Below are 27,575 nucleotides of genomic sequence, written 5' to 3'. Positions count from 1 at the left end.
ACAGTTAATAAAATTCAAACCTGTAGAACCCTCTTCCTCAACTGGCGGACCGCGATCCACGACCGGACCGCCGAGCTCCTCTGTCCAGACCGCCGACCTCCTCTGTCCGGACGCTCGGCAAATTGTATAAAATAATTTATAAATTGATTTTTACGTTCTACATTTTATATTTGTGGACTATAATCTGCGCATTACCGCGATCGCTTGCTAAAATTATCCGTTGTATTCTTTGCGCGCACTAACAGATGTAATGCAGATGACCGCGGCAGCGCGACTTTGTGTGTATAATGTTTGACGCACTCGAGACCCTGCCTGAGCAGGGCATGTCGGCGATAACGATGCGCTGATTGGCTCCTCTGAACTTAAGGTGTGTCCATACATAAGCGTAAGCATATACGATGCGCTGATTGGCTCCTCTGAACTTAAGGTGTGTCCATACATAAGCGTCAGCACGCATTCAAAATGGATGATATTTTTTAAGTGATTTCAGAAGGGATGTGAAAAGGGGAATTGTACAAATTAAAAGGATATTTTTGTTTTTATGTTTAGTATTTATTTCGGTAAAATTAGTATTTTGTTTTGTTTTTGTTAAATTAATGGGAAAATTACAACTACTGTTTAACAAAGTTAAAATAAATGTCTTATTTCCCTCAAAGGGCTATTTCTATTATTAAGCAGGCACAACTTAACAAAATAAAAGAGTTCGTGTCCATCAACACAATACCCCTCATTATTTGCTGTGTACTGGCAAAGTGAATAATTGTTATTTTCATGCACTCCGTTATTGGTTGGTTGTGAGGAGTGTTGATTTGTATAAGCTTAGTTTGACCATACTAAATGGGCATATTGCACTGCTCCCCATGACCGCTGTGCATGGGACCGGACCTTGGTCTTATTAAAAAAAAAAAGTGGACCGACAGCATTTGTAGTTGAGGACCACTGCTGTAGAAGTTATAATGCTGTTAAAAAAATCTGACAGGTTTAGGGGGCAGTGATTTTTTCCACACAGGGTCAGGTACCTTTGAATTGTTTTTTTTTTTTTTTTGCCCCCTAATTTGAATCAACATTTAAAAAATGCATTACGCTCAAGTTGTTGTTGTTGGGGGTTTTTTTTGCAATACAGTATACATTTGTTTGATGATCTTAAAACCCTACATCAGGACTATTAACACACTTTGAAAAATTCATTCATATAGGAGACAGAAACTTTTGAATAGCTGCCCACGACTGTCATAGAAAAGGTGAATTATACATGAGGTGAAACTGTAAAAAAAAATAAAAAATCAGGAGGTCTTTTTTACGACACTGAATTTGTTGCAAGCATGCACTTACATTTGGAAGTTTGATTTTGTGAACATCCCAGAAAGCTGATACTATGAAATATTACTATTTTATATATAATGTTATATATATATATATATATATATATATATATATATAATTTGCATCTGTAATGAACAAAATTCTTGTAACCTGTAAATCTGTGTTCTCTAATAATCTTTCAACACAAGGACTGAGGAACATCTTGCCAATTACAACAGCAAAAGTGCCTATCGTGAAGTTTGAACACAGGCAAAGTGGTTTGGAGGGAGACATCAGTCTCTACAACACTCTGGTGAGTGACAGACGCCTAATCCTGAGGGTTTACACCATTATTTTTGGAGAAATTGTAAAATATGAGTCACGAATTTGTGTTAGGCTCAACATAACACCAGAATGCTGGCTATGTATGCAGCCCTGGATCAGCGAGTGCAGTTCCTAGGATATATGATGAAGGTCTTTGCAAAGGTATGTCAGAAATACAAAACAGAGCACATTAAAGGGAAAGTCAACCCTAATTCCCGTATTTTCCGCACTAAAAGGCGCACTGGATTATGAGGTGCACCTTCAATGAATAGCCTATTTTGTCATTTTTTTCATATATTGCACGCACTGTCTAATAAGGGCGGCCCGATAGTCCAGTGGTTAGCACGTCGGCTTCACAGTGCAGAGGTACCGGGTTCGATTCCAGCTCCGGCCTCCCTGTGTGGAGTTTGCATGTTCTCCCCGGGCCTGCGGTTTCCTCCCACATTCCAAAAATATGCATGGCAGGCTGATTGAACACTCTAAATTGTCCCTAGGTGTGAGTGTGAGCGTGAATGGTTGTTCGTCTATGTGTGCCCTACGATTGGCTGGCAACCGATTCAGGGTGTCCCCCGCCTACTGCCCGGAGACGGCTGGGATGGGCTCCAGCACCCCCCTAGTGAGGATCGAGCGGTACGGAAGATGAATGAATGAATGTCTAATAAGGTGCAATCTACAACGTCTACATCTTTGTCCGTGTCCGTGCCTTCTCTTCTTCCGTTAGACTCAAGAGGCGTTCCTGACCACCTCCAAAAACATAAATTAACGATTACTTCAATGAAACTATGAAAACTGAAACTACAGTATTGCATCAAAACAGAAAATCACAAAATAAATTCTATAGCCCTCCGACAGAATTTATTTTGGCATTTACTTGAGAATAGCTGCAATAGAATGATCAGATATCAGTAAATTGGAGGACTGGACTGTCTCAGAAGTGTTTATTTAGTCCTTTGTTGTGTACTGTATTCACAAACGAGGAAATCACAAAATAATTTCTGTAGTGGGGCTATAAAATTTATTATGTGATTTCCTCACTTGATTTTCTGTTTTCATGCATTATTTTAAATTTTTGTACTTTAATTGAAGGAATTGTTAATTTATGTTTTTCCGAGGCGGTCATGAACGCCTCTCGAGTCGAATGGAAGAAGAGATAGCACGGAGACAAAAACGTACCTGTATTTGTTGAGACTGTGAAAACCATTAATAAAGTGCGTTTCAAAAAAACAATAACTTATTTAATAAAGCAGCGACTCAGTTCACTCAACCAACAGCAAGTTATAACATTGTAAGTATGTCTCCTCCAGCAAGGAGCCATCTTGGGGTGGACATATTACCGTAATGACCACACACAAGGCTCACCGGATTTTAAGGCGCGCCGTGAGCTTTGAAGAAAATGGAAGACATTTCGGTGCACTTTATAGTGCGGAAAATGCGGTAATTGTTTGCAAAAATATACTTCAGGAATGGGGTGGCCAGGTAGTCCAGTGGTTAGTACGTCGGCTTCACATTTCAGAGGTACCGGGTTCAATTCCAGCTCCGGCCTCCCTGTGTGGAGTTTACATGTTCTCCCCGGGCCTGCGTGGGTTTTCTCCGGGTGCTCCGGTTTCCTCCCACGTTCCAAAAACATGCATGGCAGGCTGATTGAACACTCTAAATTGTCCATAGGTGTGAGTGTGCGTGTGCATGGTTGTTCGTCTCTGTGTGCCCTGCGATTGGCTGGCAACTGGTTCAGGGTGTCCCCCGACTACTGCCCGAATACGGTTGGGATAGGCTCCAGCACCCCCCGTGACCCTAGGAGGATTAAGCGGTTCGGAGTATGGATGGATGGATGGATGGATACTTCAGGAATGAGATTTTTCCACTTTTTGGCGGCATTTCGCTTTTTCTATTCAAAATGGACCTTTTTATATTGTTCCAAATCCGTTGAGAACATTTTAGGAGGGGGTGGCATAGGGTCTGGTGTTATTTCTGGGCTGCCGAACCTACTTGTCTTCGGCAGACTCGGGACTCGTAATGTTTACAAATCAAGTTTGCAAGCATCCATTTTGAATACCGTTTTTTCTCGCGAAGCGTTAGTTTTTCTTTACTTCGTAAATGGGCTAAAACCAATGTTTTACTGTAGAGGAGGGGGAGCTGTCAATTTGCTTTTGGCCCTCCTTGGACACAGGTTCTTTTATCTAAGGTGGAAGAAGACCCAACACCACGTCGTCTTTTCTTCAGTTTATCACAACCCAACACAAATCGATTCGGGCTCCTGTGAGTCTCAGATTTCATCAGGAAGCCCCGAACAACTACAGTCACACATATATATAGGCATAATATGTAAATGATGGTACCCACCCATCAGTTTGGGACTGTTTACTATATATGGGTTATAACCTGGACTATATTACTATATATCGGTTATAACCCATATATAGTAAACAGTTTGGGACTTCACTATCACTGTATGAGGTAAGAATCAACAGCTTTTTATCACATTTACACAACATTTTATGAATACAAGTAATGAACAAATCTTAAATATGGCAGGGAATGTGTTTCCTTTTTTAGTTTTGATTTTGAGCAGCAAATTTGAAGTTACATTTTGGTGCTACCAGGAATGCAGAAGCAAAATTGCACAAAGGCCTATGTAAAATTTTCACTTGAAAGAACAGTGAATTACTCGTGTAAGTAGTCTGTATTAAACGTGAATGTTATCGAGACTCGTGACGAAGCTAACGTGTGTCAGATAGATGCGGATCTGAAAAACAAGTTTCGATGGGACTGGTTGGATAGAAAGCTGACATGACGCTGCCCCCAGTCGGAACCAGTAAAGAGGAACTATTGTCTGAGCTTGTGTCGGATTTCGTGACAAAGCTCGTTGTCGCTGGTAAAGCTGTGTGTACAGTAAGGGTGTGGAAAATAATCGATATTAATCGATACATCAATGCGCTCACGCGCGATGCGAGTGCATCGGCTCATTCACTGGGTACGACGCGATTGACGGGTGAAATCGAGATTCATCGCGATGCATTGGTGGGTATCGGTAAAATCCGATTCAAGCGCCGTTTTATTCATGTTAAACGTCACCTATCTGCCCTTTCTTAGGTGCAATGAATGCACCATCATTATTTTATGTTGAATACGGACGGTAGCCGTGCGTCACATACAGTCCAGTACACAACTAGCGAAACACTATGGAAGTTCGCGCAAGCAGCAGCGAGGAAGCTACTGTATTTAATGCTTCCGCAACATTCAGATCTTATGTTTGGAAATACTACGGCTTCGAAAAGAAAGACGGAAAGATTGATAAAAGCTCTGTAATTTGCAAAGAATGTCGCACTACGAAGCCATACAACGGCAGCACCACAAATATGCAGACCACTTAAAACGATGGTACCACATCACCGACAAGTTTCCCCCCGCCTCCCCGTCCAGTTCCTCGTTGGACACCGGAGAACCTCTTGGCAAACCAGGTCAGGATCAGAAAAAAAATCGCCTCTTATTTTGGGGGTCCCCTTGCACCTCACTGTGAAAAACTATATATGGATGACTCTTTTGGACATTTCATTTTAACACTCAGTGAGAGTGGTCTGTGTACGCTACAATACACACAGCAGCTTTGAGGCTGTGACTGCCACATTGTTTCAATTGTATTTTTTTTCTGTCCTATGGAGATGGATATTTCATATAAGACACTGCAGCAACAGCTGTGAGTCTCAGGTGCCAAATTGTTTACATTTTCTTTGCACAAAACCCAATTGTGAAAGGGCTTAAATAAGTTGTTTTACGCGTTCTACTATTTATAAGGAATAAAGTGGTCTACTTTTTGCAATACCATACTGAATTCCATCTTTTTTCAAACTTTTTTTTCTTTACATATTTGCATCATGTTTAATTGCACAATATCACAACAAATTGCACTGTATCGTATCGGATCGCATTGATTTGAACTAAATGTGTATCGCGTCGTATCACATAGTGAAGACGGTGAAACGTATCACATTGTGTCGCCAGAAAATTCCATGTATCGTTTAAGTATCGCATCGCTGGTAGTGCATCGAGATGTGTATCGAATCGTCCTCAATGCTGAGATTCACATCCCTAGTGTACAGTGTGTGACGATGTACTTCAATATGGAAAATCTTGGGATTTTTTTTCTTTGAAAGTTTCAAGTTGTATGTACATTGAATACACTTCATCTTTAGCATGCTTCGTATAACGTGCCAATTTTGTAAGCAAATAAGAATTGTATTTCAACAAAAACGGTCAAACTTTGTTGATAAAATTAATGGTTTTAAGTCTTTAAAATCTCTAAAACCCATTAGCCTCCGGGAGCTTTGCCCCCTGGGTCCCTATCCGTGGAGTTGCCCCTGGACTCCAGTGAGGGCCTGCGGCCCCCAGGGCCCAGGATGATTTTCAGATTTTTTCATCACTAGCCACTCTCATCCCTGATACTTTTATGTATAACTAACAGTAAAAACATAGTAGTCTGATCAACATTGCATTTCCGGAATAAGAGTTCAAGATAATAAATCATCTACCTCAGAGGGGTGTCATGTTGGACACTGCTGTCCTTGTTGTTGATCGATATTTGTCGTTGTTTCTCGTACTTGCATAACGTCGCGTGACCAACCAAGTTAGCAGTCGTTGGGCTGACAGTGTCATGATTCGGTTTAGGGACCAACAGGTGGCACTGTAGGGCTCCCCCGGCAGTTGCACACCTGTTGGTCATTTGGTAATTAGTTGTATAAAAGGACTCCTGCCCGAACACTCGGTGTTGGGTCATTGTTGCTTCTCGCTACTGTCATGTGTGTTGCTGTTTGCTCTTGTTTTCTGTCATGTTTAGTTCATTGTTATGTTTTAGATAGTGATGGGTCCATGAGGCCTCATGAGGTGTGTCGACACACTGACACACTGTGTTGATACTGTGCTGATACTGTGTCACTGACCACTGCCACCTGCTGGACCTTCAAGATCCCTGCAGCCAACCCACTTAACAGACTGAACTGACTGATAAATTTATTTGTATATTGAACATATAAAATATACAATTCGGTAATAAATTGGCAAAAGTGAAGGTAAGATATAAAAAAAGGAAAAGAAAATAGTCATCACAAATATGTGTTCAAAGGAGTAGAAAGAAGTAAAAAACCTACCCCGAGTCCTACCCCTTCTTATACATGAATTGATCATTTTTCAAAATAGGAAAGAAAGTCTACATATCAACAAATGCTTTTACCCTTATATATACTGTACTTACACATTTTTACAACTTTAGGTTTGTATATACAGTACATACTCATTTGAGCACATGTATATGTCGATTTTCTCATATTCATAATGGATGCTACATTTCATTAATATATTAAATAATCTCATCAATGTATTTCTGATGTATTGCTATATTTTATGAGTGTATCGAATTTATCAGCTTAATTCTGATTTGTGTAGTTGTCTTGTACTACTCTCGAATTCATTTTTAATCTCAGCAAGAGAGTTACTCATTTTACTGGTCCGTTTCAGAATCATTCCACAGATTTACACCTATTACAGATACACTCCTTTGTGTGATGTTTGTTCGTGTTTTGGATTTTTTTGTATAGGTTAGTACCCCCTAAATTATGACAACTTTCTCGAATTTTAAAAAGCTTCTGGATGTTTTGGCAAAGGAGGTTATTGTGTGCTTTGTACATTAATTGGGCGATTTTGAAGTCAACCAGGTCATGACATTTCATAGTTTAATTTGATAAACAGTGGATTTGTGGGTTCTGTCTATTTGGAGCCAGTGATTGTTCTGATTGCTTTGTATTGTAGTTTTAAAACAGTGTTTTACTGGCATTTCCCCATATTTCCACACAATAGGTCAAATATCCTCCCAAAAAAATTAGTTTTTGGGAGGATCCCTATGGTTTTGGATATTTTTCTTTTATTATCTATTATGTAGCTGCCAGCACGGTTTTGCATCTACAACTGTTCCAAGACATTTTCATAAGGTCATTCATCGATTTGATGATGAAGTGTATACAATATCATTCACATCCATGCATTCATTTTGCAACATCCAATGTGTTCAAATAATGTGAAGATCATTTGAATGAGGATGCTTGTGGGCTTTGATTTCACAAATTTTTATTGAGAAAAATAAGATGCTCCAATGTTTTAAACTTCAGCCTGTTGCGTCTTTTACAAGCAATTCTCCTGCTGTGGAGAACACACGCTCACAAGGGACGGATGAGGCTGGCGTACAAAGGAAATCCTTTGTGAGGTGGGAGAGGTTTGGGAAAGAAGTCTGTTGGTCCTTCCAGTACAACAGCGGGTCCCGGTCACGTGCAATATTCCCCTGTGCCAGGTACCGCTGGACCTCAGATACTGCGTTTGCTGTTGCACCACCTCTTCCCAGTCTCCCCACCTCATCATCCAGATGACTCCACAGGCCACCTAAAAAAACAAAACCAAACAAATTGGCATTTAGAACAGTTTCCAATAAACTAATAATGATGAGTGACATGCCTGATGTAGTTGCAGAGGGCTGCGATGATGGTCCAGGCTGGGCCTTGATTGTGCACCCGATGACACGCATGCACTCAGCCCGCAGTCTGGATATGGCCTCCGTGAACCTGGAGGAACTGCGGAATCCAAGTGATTTGAATCTGGGGTCTAGAAGTGTTGCTAAGGTTAACACACTCATAGACTCCAAACTGGAAGCAGTGTCTGTGACTCGACGCTTGAGGTGTTTGTGGAGTTGTATGACTGGCTGTGTGTGCAGGGTTGAAGCGTGGCGCTCAAGTGCTTGATAAAGCATTTTCATCATCGGGATGACCTTCGAACCTGAAACTTTCCTCTCTTCAGACAACTCCACTGTAGCTTGATGGAATGGAGAAAGCACAAGTAGTGCGTCTCCTATGATGGTGAACTCATCAGCTGTCAGTGGAGCCAAATCTGTCTTTAGGGAGGCCAGAGATACCCACACTGGTTCCCCCTCACCATGCAGCCTTGACAGCAATTCATAGGTACTGTTCCAGCGTGTTGGCACCTCATTGATAAGTTTCAGGGTTGGACGTCCCATCTGTTGCTGCACCTGAGCAAGCTTCTCCTTGGCTGTAGTGCTTGAACGGAAATATGTAACAATGTGCCGAGCTTTGTTCCTAATGTCTGTAAGTGCAGGGACCTGATCGCACGATTTTCTAACTAATGAATTAAGACTATGTGCAATGCAAATTGAGTGGCGTATTTGGAGGTGTCTTGTGGATGCGATCATGTTCGGTGCTGCGTCAGTCACAAGACACTTTACTTTGTTGGTTATGGCCCAGTCCTCTATCATGCCCCTTTTGACCTGGGCCAAATTGTCAGCAGTGTGATTTTGTGGAAAATATTGTACTCCCAACACTGATGAACACAACTGCATATTTGCATTAATGTAGTGACAGGTGAGTGCCAAGTAGGCCTCCATGTTCACAGAGGTCCACATGTCAGTCGTTATACTCACTGTCACAGCTTCCTGTACTTCCATTTTCACTTTTTCCCGTTCCTCCACATATTTTTCGGCCACCATTTTCTTGATGGTCTGAAAATTAAACCAAAAGCAAACATTATATGGGATTCATCTACTACTTTATGGAACTTCCACACAGACCTTTCTCGTCGGCAAAACATATGAGGGTTCAAGGACCTGAATCAGCTCCTTGCACCCTTCACTCTCCACAATGCTGAGGGGCTGGCAGTCCTTGATAATGAAGTTCAGCAGTGCCTGATCGAGCAGCTGCTTCCTGGAAGCTTGATTGTCAAACATGGAGTGGAGAGTCAACTAATAATAATTACTGATTGTCAATTAATCATCAACATAGCAACCGTGAAAAGATGAGTGAACGTTTGTATACCTGGCGTAACACTGGGTGTATCGCGAACTTCATTCTCATGCTAGGCCCGATAATGCCTCAGCATGGTGGAGGTGCTTCTTTTGGTGTATGACATTTCACCTGTAATGAAATGTGAAGAAGAAGTAACTAAGAGTTACCTTGAAATGTATTTGGATTAGAATGGTAAAACACGTGTCAATAATCTGAGAGGCACTCGGCGAGTGCCTCTCGGTGCCAGAAGGCGATTTGAATAAATAAATAATACCTTATTCTCCAGGACATCAAAATGGTCCCACACGGCGGATGATTTGCGTCTCTGCTCCATAATCGGCAATGAAGGCAAGGCACGAACACGAAGTCTGCACTGACACGAACTTCGACAAGCGAGCGTGAGTGAGGTCTGGCTTGTTTCGGCAGGTGGCATTGTGTAGCCAGACGTACTTCCTTATAAACACTGTGCGGCGGGCTTTTGCTGCGTCAACACCCTCTGCACTGAGTCGACGCCCCCTGGACAAAGTGGCGCAGCCTGGACTGTGCCAAGCAGCCGATGCAGTCTAAACTGCACCGGTGCAGTTCACGTGTCAATTAGCAGCCTGGACTGTGTCAACGCAGCCGATGTGTCAATTAGCAGCCTGGACTTTGTCAACGCAGCCGATGTGTCAATTAGCAGCCTGGACTGTGTCAACGCAGCCGGTGTGTCAATTAGAAGCCTGGACTGTGTCAACGCAGCCGATGCAGTTCACGTGTCAATCACGTGACGTAATGAAGCAGCACATGCATCGCCACGTGGTTTGCTCTGTGAGCCCGGCGCATGTGTCAATGCATCGGTGTTGCTGGACCCATCACTAGTTTTAGATTTAGTCATGGTTTTTGTTTGATACTTTGGACTTTGTGTCTTTTTGGATTTTGTTTTCTTTGTTTTAAATACAATTCTTCAAATACACGCCGCTCCTCCCTCCTGCCTGCTTTTTGGGGTCCACCAGCACCTTGCTACGTGACAGAATGACCCAACCACCTGGACCCCGCAGGTACTAAGGATTGGTCCCTGTTCTGCCATGTGCCTGGTGGAGCACGTCTGCGGCCGACACCCCTTTCCCCTTTCAGGCAGCGCTGGTGATGCGGCTGTCCTGTTTCGTCTCGTCAAGCCGCGTCGACTGTGGGCCGAGCCCCGTCCGCGTCTACGTTGACCCGAGGCTCGTCACGTGTCTGGAGTTGATTCACATTCACGTCCACGCCCACGTCAGGTCGAGCCCCTGTTCACGTCCGGCTGTTCCATGACCCCCGTTACGTCGAGCTCCATCCACGTCAGGCCACGCCCAGCCAAAAGGATTGCCGTTGCTTTTGTTCCTGTTCCCTGGCGATGTGAAGGTCACCGTCGCTTATCGTTCCTGTATTTCGGCGAGGCCAAGGTCGCCGTCGCGTTTGTTCCCGTTTTGCGGCGAGGCAAGGATTGCCGTCGCTTTTAGTTCATGTTCCCCGGCAAGGCAAGCTTTTGGACAACTTTGGGACGTCTGGGATCCGTCCCTTGAGGGAGGGGTACTGTCATGATTTGGTGTAGGGACCAACAGGTGGCACTGTAGGGCTCCCCCGGCAGCTGCACACCTGTTGGTCATTTGGTAATTAGTTGTACAGTATAAAAGGACTCCTGCCCGAACACTTGGTGTTGGGTCATTGTTGCTTATCGCTACTGTCATGTGTGTTGCTGTTTGCTCTTGTTTTCTGTCATGTTTAGTTCATTGTTTTAGATTTAGTCATGGTTTTTGTTTGATACTTTGGACTTTGTGTGTTTTGGATTTAGTTTTCTTTGTTTTAAATACAATCCTTCAAATACACCCCGCTCCTCCCTCTTGCCTGCTTTTTGGGGTCCACCACCACCTTGTTACGTGACAGACAGATTACAGGTAAGGTAGCAATGGCTTTTTGCAGGTGCTATTCACCCTTACTCGTTCAAACTGGTGTCAAATTAGTGTTTACCAATGCTGAAAATGTGCAGCAGCCCCAAGAAAGAGTTATTTCGGTGGAAACGGAAGACAAGGGCGGGAAGACTTGGCTTGGTGCCAGTGTAGTCCCTGCACGGTTATGTCTTCCTCTGACAGGAGAGTGCATTCCAAGGATTGGAATATTCTCCAAGAGACTTTGGTGATAGACGGGGTACAATACCAACGCTGAACCCAGATGTCGTAAAAGCATTGTATGTTGACTTCCCCATGTGGAAAAGAAACACAGATCAGTTCACAACACATAAGTACATGTCATGGTATTATGATTTATTTTAATACTATGTTGGATTCATTTAGCACCTCTCAAGGCACCACCAACAACGAAATACAGAAGGGGTGTTGAACATTAGTGCAAGAGTCGCCGTGATAGATGTAGATTCTGATTTCAATGATAACTGTCTATGCAGCTCTGCAACTTTAAACAAATAAAATCGAACATTAAGCTTGTCATTGCTCAACAATATTTATGAACTCTTTATGGTTGTCGAAGTAAATAAAAGCTGCCTAATTCAGCTGAATTAGAATATTGAATTGAATTGAACGAATACTGAATATTTATTAGTTTTATTACAGTGCACTCCGCTTAATAGAACACCATTGGGCCGAAGCGCTTCTGTTCTACTAAGCGGGGTTTCTATTAACCGGAGACACTTTATTAGGTACACCTTCAGACACGTCGACGACCAAGTTATGCACGCAGAAAAACCCCTGCTGACGAGTTAGAAGAGATATTTCGACTGTTGACGTCCATATCTTTAATCAAACAACAAAACAACAACTTTAATCAACTTCAGTCAAACATCTCAAATCACGAGAAAAAATTCGTTACTTTTGTCTGGAAACAGGAGTCCGTAATTTTGCGGTTGACTTCCCTCTCAATGCGCTGGATAAGAGGGAAGTCCTGGAAACCGCGGGCGTACCTTCTGAGAATCCGGCAATGCATCGTATCGTCTGAGTATGTCCTTCTTATCCGCAGGTGATAGCCCTCGTCTCTTGAATGAAGTTGAAGCCATTGTGACGTGCGTGTGTCTATGTGTGGAGTGACGCGTGCTACCTGTAACTGTATACGGCTAGAACTACCGCGTTTTCTCGCGATAGTGGTACAGTATCGCGATAGCTACACTTCGAAAACCACTAGTTTACAATGTTCATTGCTTACGGCCTGTTCTATTAAGCGGAGATCTGTTCTACTAAGCGGAGTATCTTTATAGGAAATTCCATTAGGCAAATCCGTTCCGGAGCCTTTTGCTCTATTAAGCGGATTACTCTATTAACCGGTGTTCTATTAAGCAGAGTGCACTGTATTATGTTCACCCAAGTTACAGTGCCGTGTAAAAGTATTTACTCCCTTCCTGATCTCTCTGTTCTTTGCATATTTATTACACATAGTTTTCAGTTCATCAAACCACACAAGTCACATAGAGACGACCCAAGACTTTTGGAAAAATATTCTGTCGACTAAAATGTAACTTTTTGGAAGATGCAAGGCCCGTCAGATCTGGCGTAAAAATGGCACATCATTTGATAAAAAGAACATAATGTCAACAGTGAAGCATGGAGGTGGCAATTTGGTCTGGGGATGCGCTTCTCGATCAGGACCAGGGCTAGAGGTAAGATTGGGATAAAAAAAACAGCCCAACCCGACCTACGGGTATTAAAGCCCGACCCGGCCCGAGCCCGACCAATTACCTTCATTTGCAGGCCCGAGCCTGAAGCAAACCCAAAATGTCATATTTTGTTTGTGAGGACTCAGGAGGAGGAGGGGTGCTTTCTGATAACAAATTAAAGCCTGTCTTTTGTAACAAAATCTAAACAAGACTGTATAAAAATTTCCATCTTTTATATTTCTGTTTCTGCAGAGGGTACATTAACCAACAATTTTCCATCATTGACGGATTTTTTTTTTAAGAGTTGACGAAAAAAATTAAGGACGTCCGTCATTTTGACGGGTTGAAAATTGGGCCATAAACCACAGCAGCAGTACGCTGAATCTAGCGTGCACTTTAAGAGAGAGAAGCAGAGAGACATAGAAGAACAATGACGAGTGGATAATAGACAAAGACTGGAAGGAGTTCTTTGAATTGTCATTGCATGCGTTTAGTACAGTATGTGTTGTGATGAGGTGATTTTTTTTTTTTTTTTTTTTTTTTTTTTTTTTTTACGAACCACGGTCTCTCGTTGCCAAAACTATTCACGGCCTCGAAACTAAAACAAAAAACTCAGCAAGAGAGAGGCCCGGCCCGACCCGAACCCGAAGCAATGATTGACATTTTAGGTTCAGGTCATGCTCGGGCCGCCCGATCTTACCTCTAACCAGGACAACTTGCTGTGATTGATGGGACAGTGAATTCGGTTGTCTACCAGAAAATCCTGGAGGAGAACGGTCTGACCATCAGTTTGCGCTCTCAAACTCAAGTGCTTTTAGATTATGCAGCAGGACAACAATCTGAAACACATCAGCAAGTTCACCTCTGAATGGCTTAAAATAAATAAATAGATTAAGGTTTTGGAGTGGCCAAGTCCAAGTCTCGATTTGAATCCAGTAGAGGTGCTGTGTGCTGTGGTGTGACCTTAATGGGCAGTTCATGCCAAAAAAAACTTCCACTACGGCAGTGTTAAAGAAATTCTGCATCAAGAATCGGCCAAAATTCAGAAACAGTCATATAAAAGACTGATTACCAATTGTCGCAAACACTTGATTTCAGTTATTGCTACCAAGGGTGGAACAGCCACATTAGATTAGGTTCAGGGGGCAGGTAGTTTTACACATAGGGGCAGGTAGGTTTAAATTAAATTGGCATTTAGAAACTACATTTTGGCCTTTGTAAACACATAGACACATTCGGTAGAGGTTCCTCTTAGCTAATGGTATGCCAGGACAATGCTAAATAAATGCCAGAGCAGCTCCCAAGTATGTTGCATTCAGGAAACTCAGAGCTGTGACAAGCAGCCCATACTGTATTTTTAACTTTCGTGTCTTGAAATTTCTTTCGAAACAAGAGGCAATATTTTCCTGTTGAGTTGTTTCGTAACTTGAAAATTTCGTATGAAGAGACGTTTGTAAGTAGGTACCACTGTATAAAGAAACATCTTTTTAAACATACTGTGCTGAGTAGGGCTGGGCGAATCACCTGCATTGCTGCCAGGTATTTTAATAACATGTCAAATGCATGTCAGACCCTTCGCTCATGTGTAACTTTGTACTCACAGCGCTGTGACATTGGAGATGCATCCAGAGGGAGTCTCTCATCCTATGCATACATCCTGATGGTGCTTTACTTTCTACAACAGAGGCAGCCTCCAGTCATCCCAGTCCTGCAGGAGGTAAATTACCGATACCAATTAAATGTACAGGGAACTTAAGAGATCCTTTATTTGTCCCACACTGGGTGAAATTTACAGTCTACAGCAGCAAGATTGTGGGTAAAAAGAAGAAAGAAGAAAAAAAACAAACACTGTTCAATTAAGTGCAATATCAAAACTAAATGGATAAGTCGCAGTGCTATTTAAAATTGTTTTTCACATCATTTAATTATTATTATTATTATTTTTATTCAGCAGCCTGACAGCAGTCGGTAAGTTGCAGTGCTATTTACAATTGTTTTTCACATCATTTAATTATTATTATTATTCAGCAGCCTGACAGCAATCGGTAGGAACGAGGGGCGGTATCTCCCCTTCTTGCAACGCGGGTGTAACAGTCTCTGGCTGAAGGAGCTACCTAGTGCTGTCAGGTCGGGCTGGAGGGTGTGGGAGGGACTGTCCATCATAGCTTTTAGCTTAGGGTCCTCCTGTTGCCCACCTCCTCCAGAGTGTCGAGGGAGCAGCCCAGGACAGAACTGGCCTTCCTGACCAGTCGCTTTCTGTCCCGGGCCGAGATGCTGCCTGACCAGCAGACAATGCCATAATGGATGGCCGAGGCCACCACCGAGTTATAGAAAGTCTTAAGGAGTGACCCCTGAACCCCAAAAGACCTCAGTTTCCTAGGTAGGAAGAGTTGGCTCTGTCATTTCCTAATCAGGGTGTCCGTGTTCGTAGACCAGTCCAGTTTGTTGTAACCCTAACCCTAACCAGAAGAACACCTAGGTACTTGTTGGAGGTCACCCTCTCTATGTCTGTACCATGGATGTTCATCGGTGCTGGTGAGGACTGTTTCCTGCAGAAATCCACAACCAACTCCTTAGTTTTAAGGAATTGGTTACTAAGGTGCAGATGAAGACTTAGCATTCTGGTTGAATATTTTCAAACCCATTGTCTATATCTCTATAGATCTTCAACGGAACAAGTGTTCCACAGAGAAGAGTAGATGGTTGGAATGCCTACTTCTTCGATGACCTTGAAGATTTGGTGAGACTTTATTTAGCTTTTGAACTCGGGGTGCAAAAACCTCCCGAAAAATGTTCCCTTAAATTTCATGTGGCATTTGTTATTTCTATCCATGCAGCGCCTGCGGCAGCGTAATACTCAGGTGGAGCTTAACACAGAATCTGTGGGTGAGCTCTGGTTGGGCCTCCTGCGCTTCTACACCGAAGAGTTTGACTTCAAAGAGCACGTCATCAGCATCCGCCAAAAGAAACGTCTCACTACCTTTGAAAAACAGTGGACGAGCAAATGCATTGCAATTGAAGGTGCACTTTTGAAAATGGCTGTTTAGCTAGTATAACATGTTTAAAATAGTTTTGCAACCGGTTTTCAACTACTTGCCTTTTTTTTACTCTCAGATCCTTTTGATTTGAGTCATAATCTTGGTGCTGGAGTTTCTCGCAAAAGTACGTATTTTTACCCCTTAATAAAACATTTAAAGATTAGCTCATTAAACCAGTACTTTTAGTCATTTTATGATTAGCTCAGTTGAGTTACTAATTTTCTCCTGATAAACCTACCAAATTCTTTGAGGTGATAAACTGCTCCCGCAAGTTGTTACAAATGGATATAATAATAGCATATTTATTACCTTCTTTTGAAACATCTGTTTTCTCCTACAGTGACAAACTTTATCATGAAGGCTTTCATAAATGGGCGAAAGCTGTTTGGAACTCCCTTCTACCCGGCCCCTGGTACTGAAGCGGTATGGCAAACTCTACAGTTTCAAGTGCATGATACCACAGATTTTACTGCTTAAAGTAATCAGAGATGAAAGTTCTCCGGATTTTCCCGGAATTCCGGGTTTTTCAAATTTTTATGAAAATCCCTCCCGAGAATTGAAGAAAAATTTCCTCAAATTAATCCGGATATTAGTTGACAACATTGAACGAAGATGCATTTGAGTTAGTTGTTTTGCTTTCACGAGCGTAGCCATGTTGAGACACTAACATTAGTAACAGTAAAGAGATTTTCGTCTCTTTATAAACACACTTGCTAAACCCCAGTGGAAAGGATAAAAGACACAAGGGGGCAAGAGAGTTTTCGTAAAAATATATTTGGACAAAAAGGAAAACACACAGATTGGCAGAAAAACGTGTCCGTCCGACTTCGAGTGTCGTCTCGGCTAGCTTAGCTTAGCTGTTGTTGTGTGTGACGTCGGGTGTGTGACGTTGCGTCGGCGCTGATTGGTTGAAATCAAAAGACGCGCTTGCGTACAGGTTCACGCTGAAGCACGCACAGCAGAGAGCGGCGAACTATCTACTGCTGAGGCTCGCTTACCTTGAGTGGCGTCGCCATAACAGTAATACCCTCGCCTCGCATTCTCATGGCCTCGCCATATCTCTGAGATTTCGAAATTTTGGTAAGAACGAAAGCCACAAAGGGTGCATGTGTGCACACAAAAGGAAGATTAATCATTGAATATTGAGCTATTTGATGAGCGTTTTTTGTAAACTAATTCATGCGTGATCGGCCAGGTGTGTGCGTGTGCGCGCGCGCATGTGTACTAGGGATGTGAATCTCAGCACTGAGGACGATTCGATACACATCTCGATGCACTACCAGCGATGCGATACTTAAACGATACATGGAATTTTCTGGCGACACGATGCGATATGTTTCACCGTCTTCACGATGTTATACGATGCGATACACATTTAGTTCAAATCAATGCGATCCGATACGATACAGTGCAATTTGTTGTGAATTAAACATGATGCAAATACGCAAAGAAAAAAAGTTTTAAAAAAGATGGAATTCAGTATGCTATTGCAAAAAGTAGACCACTTTATTCCTTATAAACAGTAGAACGTGTAAAACAACTTATTTAAGCCCTTTCACAATTGGGTTTTGTGCAAAGAAAATGTAAACAATTTGGCACCTGAGACTCACAGCTGTTGCTGTAGTGTAAACACAAACAGACTACTCACTGAGTGTCTTATATGAAATATCCATCTCCATAGGACAGAAAAAAAATAGAATTGAAAAAATGTGGCAGTCACAGCCTCAAAGCTGCTGAGTGTATTGTAGCGTACACAGACCACTCTCACTGAGTGTCAAAATGAAATGTCCAAAAGAGTCATCCATATATAGTTTTCCTTGCGCGGTCACAGAGCTGCAAGGGGACCCCCAAAATAAGAGGCGATTTTTTTTCTGATCCTGACCTGGTTTGCCAAGTTTCTCCGGTGTCCAACGATGAACTGGATGGTGGGGGGCGGGAACCTTGTCGGTGATGTGGTGCCATCGTTTTAAGTGGTCTGCATATTTGTGGCGCTGCCGTTGTATGGTTTCGTAGTGCGACATTCTTTGCAAATTACCGAGGTTTTATCAAGCTTTCCATCTTTCTTTTCGAAGCCGTAGTATTTCCAAACATAAGATCTGAATGTTGCGGAAGCATTAAATACAGTAGTTTCCTCGCTGCTGCTTGCGCGAACTTCAATAGTGTTTTGCTAGCTGTGTACTGGACTGTATGTGACGCTCGGCTACCGTCCGTATTCAACATAAAATAATGATGGTGCATTCATTGCACCTAGGAAAGGGCTATCAGGTGACGTTTAACATGAATAAAACGGCGCTTGAATCGGATTTTACCGATACCCACCAATGCATCGTGATGAATCTCGATTTCACCCGTCAATCGCGTCGTACCCAGTGAATGAGCCGATGCACTCGCATCGCGCACGTGCACATAGATGTATCGATTAATATCGATTATTTTCCACACCCTTAATGTGTACACACATTATATATCATATATTATGTGTGTACACGGGTCGGGTCGAGCGCTGCGATTCAAACAATGGCTTTAAATACACAGAACTAACTACGTCAGCCTATCATCAATCCCATTACTTGATTGACATACAGGGCAACCAATCAGATGTCAACTAAATCACCGCTCATGCACAAATAACGGTGCTTAGCGCTAATGATTGACAAACAGGGTAACCAATCAGATGACAACTGAATCATCTGCATATGCGGACGCGCGTGTGTGTGTGTGTGTGTGTGTGTGCGCGCGCGCGCGCGCGTGTGTGTGTGTGTGTGTGTGCGTGTGTGCGTGTGCGTGTGCGTGCGTTTGCGTTTGCGTTTGCGTGTGCGCGCGCCTTAGTTTCTGACTGGTTGGCCACCCCTGCCTGAGATGCTCTTTAAGTGACAGTAACCAGACCACTGTTGGTGTATTTGATGCATCTGTTGTTAATGATCCAGTTTTGTTGCATGATGCATGTGACGTCATTTCCCCCCCGCCCCCCATATCGGTCCGATAGTTACAGTATTTGTCCGACAGTGACTGTGCATCCCTAAAATGAAACATTTTAATTGTTTCATACTTCCTACTGCAGGACTACTTCTTTGATGCGAAGGTTCTAACAGATGGTGAATTGGCACCAAATGACAGGTGCTGCAGGATCTGTGGAAAGATTGGACATTACATGAAGGACTGTCCCAAGAGACGCAGGTAGGACTTTGACTGTAAATCTCATTCACAAACCCAGAATAAATGCTACAACTAGAGTTGTCAAATTATCACGTTAATTGCGATCAATTAATTAAATCACATTTTGCATGTTATTTTTTTGAATCGCATTCATCTAACTTTTTATCTCTGCCTTTATTGTTTCTGTAGGTGGGTTGCCTTTTTCTAATAGCCCTTTTTATGTGTTGGCTTCCTGTGTTTGAGTTGTTGAGGGTGGGGAAACAACTGTCAGTCACAGCCTGAAGCAGTCATTGATTGGCTGTTATGTTGGGGCTTGTTTAGCTGAAGCTGATTGGCTCCCATTGGACGGGCAGAGGTGAGGAGTGGCGATGTGAAAATGGAGCAGCATTGTGGGAGTTTTCGGCACAATGAATGGAAAATTTACATTCCAAAAACACCCTGAGGTCACGATTAATAAAGGTAGAGTGTTGTGTCTAATTTGTAAGGAGTTTGCTTATCACCGAAGCAGCTCAAGTTTAGCCTCCCACATGCAAAGCACCCAGTCGCGATTGCAGCCACAGCTAATGTTAGCACCGAAAAGCGTTAGCAATATAGTGACCAAGCCATACATAGCAAAGCTCTTCGGGAAACTCGAGAACACCCCATGTACGAGGCATAATTGAGTCTGTAGACTACTAGAAGTGATTGATGTTTATTTCAGCACTTTTAGTTTGTCATGAACAGTGTTATTTCCTTAGTGCTAACTTGCAGCAATGTGATTTAAGGGTCGGTTTTATTTATTGTTTATTATCTGGAAGCAAGTTCAGTGTTGAGTACTTGTATTGCTCAGAAAATTGTTCTTACTGTTTTTGATATGTTAACCTAAGCACTTTTTAAGGACCCGATGTTCTATTTTAGTTTGTAATTCTTTGGATATTTTCAAAAACAAACAAAACAGTGATATTCCCCCTTGTGGTCGAAGCTAAAGGTTGCAAAAAGGAATTTGACTACTCTCAAATACAGCAGAAAGTAAATGGCTAATACTACATCTGTCCAAGTCTGCTGAAAAACAATAAAATACTTTGTACTTTATCTTTTTAATTGCTATTATCTTTCAAATCTCAAGGGTATGGGACATTCACAGTCAAATGTAGAATAATAAATAAATGGAAGAATCGAAACAATTTTAATTAAATTAGAAAATGCATCTCATTTATTTTCAACAACATTCAACAAACATCACTACATATACACCACAATACAGTACTATCTGTCAGGAACATTACAGCAGGACTGCACGCAGGAGTGTTTTAATGTACATACAGTCAAACCTTATTTTTCGAATGTCTCCGTTCTCGACCAAATCGGTTTTCGACTAAAAATTTAGAGTTTTAATGTCTTGGATTACGACCGAAAATCAGTTCTCGACCAAACTCAGTGCACTTGAATGCGCCAATTGACTCCTCTCACATTCCTTTCACGAGAAAGTGATGCTTCCTCGTGTAGCGTTCCATTGTGAGCAGACGTGTTCAATAAAGTTTTTTTTTTTTTAAGTGGTGTCGGTTTTCAAACAAATTGGTTTTCAAACAGCCTTCTGGAACGGATTATGGTCGAAAATCGAGGTATGACTGTATATTTAATATTAATGCTGTAATGAAAACGATTATTTTGCAGTGACCTTTAAACAATGCGCATTGCACACATACATGCACGCTCACACATATTTTTACATATGCAACTTTCCCCAAACATCCATCCATCCAATATCTGATCTGCTTACCTTCACAAGGTGTACGTGCTAACCAGTCGTCCACTGTGCTGACCTAGGCCCCTAACGTTAATAGTCATTTTCACGTGAAGACATTTTCAAGGATCTAAATAAAATCAACTTATTAAAATTGTCATTCACCACAGCTACATTTCAACAACCTGTGACCATTTGTATTCCAATAAGGATTAATTACTGTTTTGTCATACCGTTTGCTATCCATCATCGTCTGGCGATGAAACTCAAGTTCCGTGGTTATCCTAAAGTACAGTTGCACTGAAACGTGGGGAATCTGAGCATGGACCCAGGTTTTTGTGATTAATAAAATACAATATTCTTAAGCTTTGTGATTTCCCAATAGTTATTTTTCCAAATCATCAGTTTAGTGCAGGGGTGCCCATTAGGTAGATCCTGATCTACCGGTAGATCTAAGACAGGTCCCAAGTAGATCCGAGGAGTGTCGAGAAGAAAAAAAAACAGCCATTTTTGTGTCTTTGTACATCTCAGTAATGTATTTTTTGTGTTAATATACACTGCACACTAATAATCTTATCAGTCTCATTTTCACAATAAAAATATTTTAAAAATTAAATAAAACAGGTAAATGTTAAATTTACAGTGGCGCGTGATTACATCACCGGAAGTTGTTAGCGCTCAGCAGTTTGCAATTGCAGCTTGTGATCAGAGCTGTTGCGCTCTATCTTTTATCGTCATGATTCTCATTCAGAGTTTGCTTCGTGTTCAATTCACCGAGGGCACGAGCAAAGAATAGGAATCTAGGAGGGCCCAGGGAAGCACTTTAAAACGGTACATGTGAGCTACGATAATTAACAGGCTGCAAAAGTGCGTCGCATGCCTCCATTTCAGGCTGTTTCTCATCATGGCGTGCGCGTGTGTGTGTGTGCGGGTGTACGCGTGCGCGCGGCGGTAAGGGTAGATCCCGGGAGGTTAGTTGAACGAAAAGTAGATCTTCGATCCAAAAAGTTTGGGCACCCCTGGTTTAGTGTGTTTTGGATCTAGCTTCGGAGGCACATAGGCTCATCAGCGGCATTTGAGTGGTTATCATTTACTCGCCATCTCATCTGAGCTGTCCCGCTTTTGTTTACATTCCCACCGCCACCTGTGGCGCCCGCCAGACCTGACAACAATCCGCGCTGGTTGCGCTCTCGTCCGGGAGGTGGAAAGTACAGTGAAATCATGTTTGCAGCAAGACATTTTTCACAACAGGCGACTTTTCACGATAGCAAATTTATCTCAGATGTACACACACACACACACACACACACACACACACGTACGTGTACTCTTTATTTTTATTCCAATAGTGCATAAATATGAGCATACACTTATTTGACACTTCATATAGCAGGGATGAGATTTTTCGCGTTTTGGCGGAATTCCGCTTTTCTTCCAGTCAAAATTGACCTTTTTTATATTGTTCCAAATCCGTTGAGAAAATTTGGGGGCGGGGGGGGGGGCTAGGGTCTGGTGTTATTTCTGGGCTGCCAGACTTGTATTCGGCAGACTCGGGACTCGTAATGTTTACAAATTAAGTTTTCAAGCATCCATTTTGAATACCGTTTCTTTCTCGCAAAGCGTTAGTTTGTTGTTACTTCATATATGGGCTAAAACCAATGTCTTACTTGTTGTGATTGGTCGCCATATCGGCAAATGCAGAATCACAATCAATCCGTGTTTGCCTTCTAAACCTCTCGAGGGATGTAGTGTATTGAAATTGCTCGTGTATGTAGTCTGTATTAAACAAAATGCCGAATGTTATCGAGACTTGTGACGAAGCTCAAGTGTGTCAGATAAATGCGGATGTGAAAAACAAGGGATTGGTTCGATAGAAAGCTGATGGTGTCCCCAGTAGGAACCAGTAAAGAGGAACCATCGTCTGTGCTTGTGTCGGATTTCGTGAAAAAGCTCGATGTCGCTGATTTAGCTCTGTGTACAGTGTGTCATTCTGTACGGATCGAGAGGATGGAAAACTATAGAGTCACGCAACCTCGGTGAAACACCGGAAAAACAGACATTTCTACTGAAAAGTAACTACTCCATCTCAAGCGCTTTTCGATAGCCTGCATGCATGTGAAAAAACAAGAACAGTTGGCTAAAAAGACCAACAAGCTTTTAGCTCTCGCTAAAAAGCTTAAAATTAAGAGAAAATAAACATTTCATATCATGAAACTGTACATAGTTGTATATACTGTAAATAGACATCTACTTTATAGGATAAAATGCATTCATAACCCATATATTGTAAACAGTTTGGGACTTCACTATTCACTGTATGAGGTAAGAATCAACAACTTTTTGTCACATTTACACAACATTTTATGAACACAAGTAATGAACAAATCTTAAATATGGCAGGGAATGTGTTTCCTTTTTTAGTTTTGATTTTGAGCAGCAAATTTGAAGTTACATGTTGGTGCTCACCAGGAATGCAGAAGCAGAATTGCACAAAGGCCTATGTCAAATTTTCACTTGGAAGGATAGTGAACAATCTTGGGATGTTTTTTCTGTGAAAGTTTCAAGTAGTGCGTACATTGAATAAACTTCATCTTTCGCATGTTTTGTGTAAAGTACCAATTCTGTAAGAAAATAGGGAATGGTATTTCAACAAAAATTGTAAAATTCGGTGATAAAATTAATAGGTTTAAGGCTTTTTTAAAGAAAAACGGAAAGAAATTGCTAAATTTTTGATCATCCTTCAGAAATGGATGTCAGTGAAAGCACTTACTCAATTTCTTGCATCATGTCTTTTACTTTGCCTCCTCTATCTTTCATTTTTATAACTTTTATCCTGTCTTCAAGCATTTAAGTTTTTTTCTTCACTCCCTGGTCTGCAAAGGTCCGTTTTTGTAGCCATTTTAGCAATGCAACGTTCGTGCTGCGTCTGAAACTAACAAATACTTCCTGTACTACTAGCGCATGTTTAAGCCACTTTCGTGTTTGCTGTTGCCGTTTCCAAGTTAAGCAGTCGGAGTCGCTGTAGGCTGAGGTTGGATTAGACTTTTGCGGAAGGCTTGTTTTTCATTGTCGTGAATATCGTTGCGAGGCAAGGGCAGAGAAAAATATTTCGTATTACACAACAGGGGGATTTTTCGTTGTAGAGGGAGCAGAAAAGGGTCTCAATGGGGCAGGAAAAGCCTGGGGGGGGGGCGCCCAGGTTTTTATATCGCTCGTGGAAATCCTGGACATGGGCTGAAGGGCAACTCAGCCAGGAAGAAGCCTCAGAAACAAAACAAAATGCACACAGTGACAAACGCCTTGATTTTTGAACCATGTCCCGTGGTGTGACAAAATTAAAATTGCATTATTTGGCCATAGTGAGCGTCATTTATGGATTGAGGTGAAAGGGCAAAGCTTGCAAGCCTGAGAAAACCATTCCAACTGTGATATACCGGGTGTTGGCAGCATGATGTCTGGTTGTTTTGCTACAGTCGGGACAGCTGCACTTCATAAAAGTTTGCATCCTGAGGAAAGAACATTCTGTGGAAATACTGAATCAATAACTGAAGGCAACAGGCAGGAAGTTGAAGCTTGAATGTGAAATGTCTTCCAAATTGGCAATGACCCCTACACACCTGCCCGGCGCCTCAGGTCTGTGGACCAGACATTATTAGAAGTACCAAGAACTAAACTGAGGCTCAGAGGGGATCGAGCCTTTTCTGTTGCTGGTCCCTCTCTCTGGAGTGACCTCCCACTGAGCATTCGGCAAGCCTCCTCGCTGCCCATCTTCAAAGCCCTCCTCAAAGCTCACTTGTATTCTTTGGCATTTGACTCAGCATGACTTAGATTTGTTCTTGATTTTACTCTTTGGTGCTTTCTTCCGCCTTTATTACCGATTTGTCTTACTGTTTATTGTGCATGTTAAATTGCTCCATGTACAGCACTTTGTATGCAGCGATGGCTGTTTGAAAGTGCTCTATAAATACTGTTGACTTGACTTGACTTGACTTGACTAACACTGTGTACAGTGGGGATGGGGCGCTGTTGACCTCTACTCGGGACGTTGTGAGTCGGTGGGCAGGGTACTTCAAAGACCATCTCAACTCCACCAAAATGTCTTCCTTGGAGGAAGCAGAGTCTGAGGACCCTGAGGTGGGCTCTCCTATCTCTGTGGTTGAAGTCACCGATGTGGTTAAAAAGCTCCTCGGTGGCAAGGCCCCGGGGGTGGATGAGATCCGCCCGGAGTTCCTCAAAGCTCTGGATGTTGTGGGGCTGTCCTGGTTCACACGCCTCTACAACATCGCGTGGTCAACGGGGAGATCATACTGCCAGACTGGTTACAAAGTGGCTTATGGATAATAAAGTCAATGTTTTAGAGTGGCCGTCACAAAGCCCAGATGAACTCAGTCCTATTGTAGACGATGGGCAGACCAGATAAGGCATGTGCGTGCAAGTCAGCTTCCAAACTTGTCTCATTAACACCAGTTCTGTCTTGGCCCAAATTCTACCATCATCCCAGTTCCCAAGAAATCGGCAACATCGGAACTGAACGACTATAGGCCTGTCGCCCTGACGTCTGTGGTCATGAAGTCCTTTGAACGCCTTGTGCTGAACCACCTAAAGAACGTAACTGGACCCCTGCTGGACCCTCTCCAGTTTGCCTACCGGGCAAACAGGTCTGTGGAAGACGCAGTCAACATAGGTCCGCACTCCATCCTCAAGCACCTCGACAGCACAGGGACCTACGCAAGGATTCTGTTTGTGGATTTCAGCTCTGCGTTCAACACCATCATCCCGGAACTCCTCACCCCCAAACTACTCCACCTCGGTGTGTCCCCTACGATCTGCCAGTGGATCCTCAGCTTCCTGACGGGACAGACACAACAGTTGAGACTGGGAGCAACAACATCATCAATACGCACCACCAGCACTGGAGCCCCACAGGGATGTGTCCTCTCGCCACTGCTCTTCTCTCTCTACACAAACGATTGCACCTCAACTGATCCAGCTGTCAAACTCATAAAGTTCGCAGACGACACCACGGTCATCGGTCTCATCAAAGACGGCGACGAGTCTGCGTACCGCCAACAAGTGGAGCAGCTGGAGCTCTGGTGCGGCCGACACAACCTCAGGCTGAACACGCTCAAGAATGTAGAGATGATCGTGGACTTCAGGAAACATTCTTCTCCTCAGTTGCCCCTCACACTATCCAACTACCCTGTGTCAACGGTCGAGACCTTCAAGTTCCTGGGAATCACAGTCTCCCAGGACATGAAGTGGGAAGTCAACACCATCTCCATCTGAAAAGGGCCCGGCAGCGGATGTACTTCCTGAGGCTGCTGAGGAAGCATGGCCTGCCACAGGAGGTGCTACGACAGTTCTACACGGCAGTCCTCAAATCAATCCTGTGTTCTTCCATCACGGTTTGGTTTGGGGCCGCCACAAAAAAGGACAAAATCCGACTTCAACGGACAGTTAGGACGGCAGAAAAAATCGTTTGCACCGCCCTACCCACTTTTGAGGACTTGCACACTGCAAGAATCAAGACAAGGGCACGGAAGATCCTCCTGGATCCCCCGCACCCTGTCCACCACCTTTTTCAGCCACTCCCCTCAGGCAGACACTTAAACAGCTTCTTCCCTCTAGCCATTAACTCCTTAAACAGTCACTAACATAGTCACTCTTCTTGCACCACAAAATGGTACTACAAAACTACTGGTTACTCTAAAATGGTTCAATGATTTTGTTGTTTACGATGATACCAGTGCAGCGTGTTATACCGGAGACAAATTCCTTGTGTGTTCTACATACTTGGCCAATAAAGATGATTCTGATTATGATTCTGAAATTCCTGCAACATTTGTACTAAGCTTGTTGAATGATAGCCAAAACTATTCACCCAAGTCATCGTCAAGGCTATGGTACCAAGTACTATTATGAAACACTGATAAACTTCTGACTTTGAGGAAAGCTTTGGAAAAGTGTTTTAGAAAATCCTTCTCTCATTCTGGCATTTAACTTGGGAGTTATGTTCTAACCACTACTGCAATAAGTGAAACGATTTCCATTTTCAGGGAGAGACTACGGACGAGATCAATCTGGCCTGTGATCCAGTGCATCTAATAATTGCGTTTGTTCATTTTTCATCAGAATGAAAAAGAAGGAAAATGACAAAGATGAAGATGTAAAAGATGAAGAGCGGGAGCAAAAAGATAGGCGTTGTTTTCAGTGCGGGGACACTGGTCATGTAAGGAGAGACTGCCCTGAGTATCGCCATCTAAAGCAGAGGACGGCCGTGGCACCAGGTAACCATCACTCTATACTACAGTCTATAGTTATTAGCACTCCTGATTAAAATGTGTTCTTTCGCTTCTAATAAATTAATGTTTTGTCTAAATAATTTGGGACCATAAAAAAGTAAACTTTAAAAAAAAGGGGAAATCAAACCATTAATTTAAGTGCATTACCGTTTTTTCCGGATTGCAAATCACAGGGTTTTTTTCATAGTTGGGCCGGGGGTGCGATTTATACTCTGAAGCAACTTGTGTGTGAAATGACTAACACATTATATCATTTCACATGTTATTTTCACAATCAACCGC

At 42.7% G+C, this 27,575-nt stretch overlaps 2 protein-coding genes across 5 annotated transcripts in view; both read left to right on the top strand.

Moving 5' to 3' along the window:
* The window catches only part of LOC127605701 (uncharacterized), a 368,389-nt gene that overhangs the window by 236,257 nt on the left and 104,557 nt on the right, over positions 1 to 27,575 (top strand). The window lies entirely within an intron of this gene.
* Positions 1 to 27,575, top strand: part of tut4 (terminal uridylyl transferase 4) — a 113,434-nt gene that overhangs the window by 76,771 nt on the left and 9,088 nt on the right. For all 4 annotated transcript variants that reach the window (XM_052073314.1, XM_052073312.1, XM_052073313.1 and 1 more), the window contains 9 exons: positions 1,512 to 1,615; positions 1,699 to 1,788; positions 14,678 to 14,791; positions 15,737 to 15,814; positions 15,912 to 16,095; positions 16,189 to 16,236; positions 16,453 to 16,535; positions 19,174 to 19,289; positions 27,124 to 27,278. In XM_052073314.1, the coding sequence (XP_051929274.1) occupies positions 1,512 to 1,615; positions 1,699 to 1,788; positions 14,678 to 14,791; positions 15,737 to 15,814; positions 15,912 to 16,095; positions 16,189 to 16,236; positions 16,453 to 16,535; positions 19,174 to 19,289; positions 27,124 to 27,278 (972 nt within the window). The remainder of the gene's footprint in view (positions 1 to 1,511; positions 1,616 to 1,698; positions 1,789 to 14,677; positions 14,792 to 15,736; positions 15,815 to 15,911; positions 16,096 to 16,188; positions 16,237 to 16,452; positions 16,536 to 19,173; positions 19,290 to 27,123; positions 27,279 to 27,575) is intronic.

Source organism: Hippocampus zosterae, chromosome 8 (genome assembly GCF_025434085.1).
Source record: "Hippocampus zosterae strain Florida chromosome 8, ASM2543408v3, whole genome shotgun sequence".
Classification (NCBI taxonomy): Eukaryota; Metazoa; Chordata; class Actinopteri; order Syngnathiformes; family Syngnathidae; genus Hippocampus; species Hippocampus zosterae.
The sequence above is the reverse complement of the archived record's forward strand: the minus strand, read 5'-3'. Positions and strand labels throughout refer to the sequence as shown.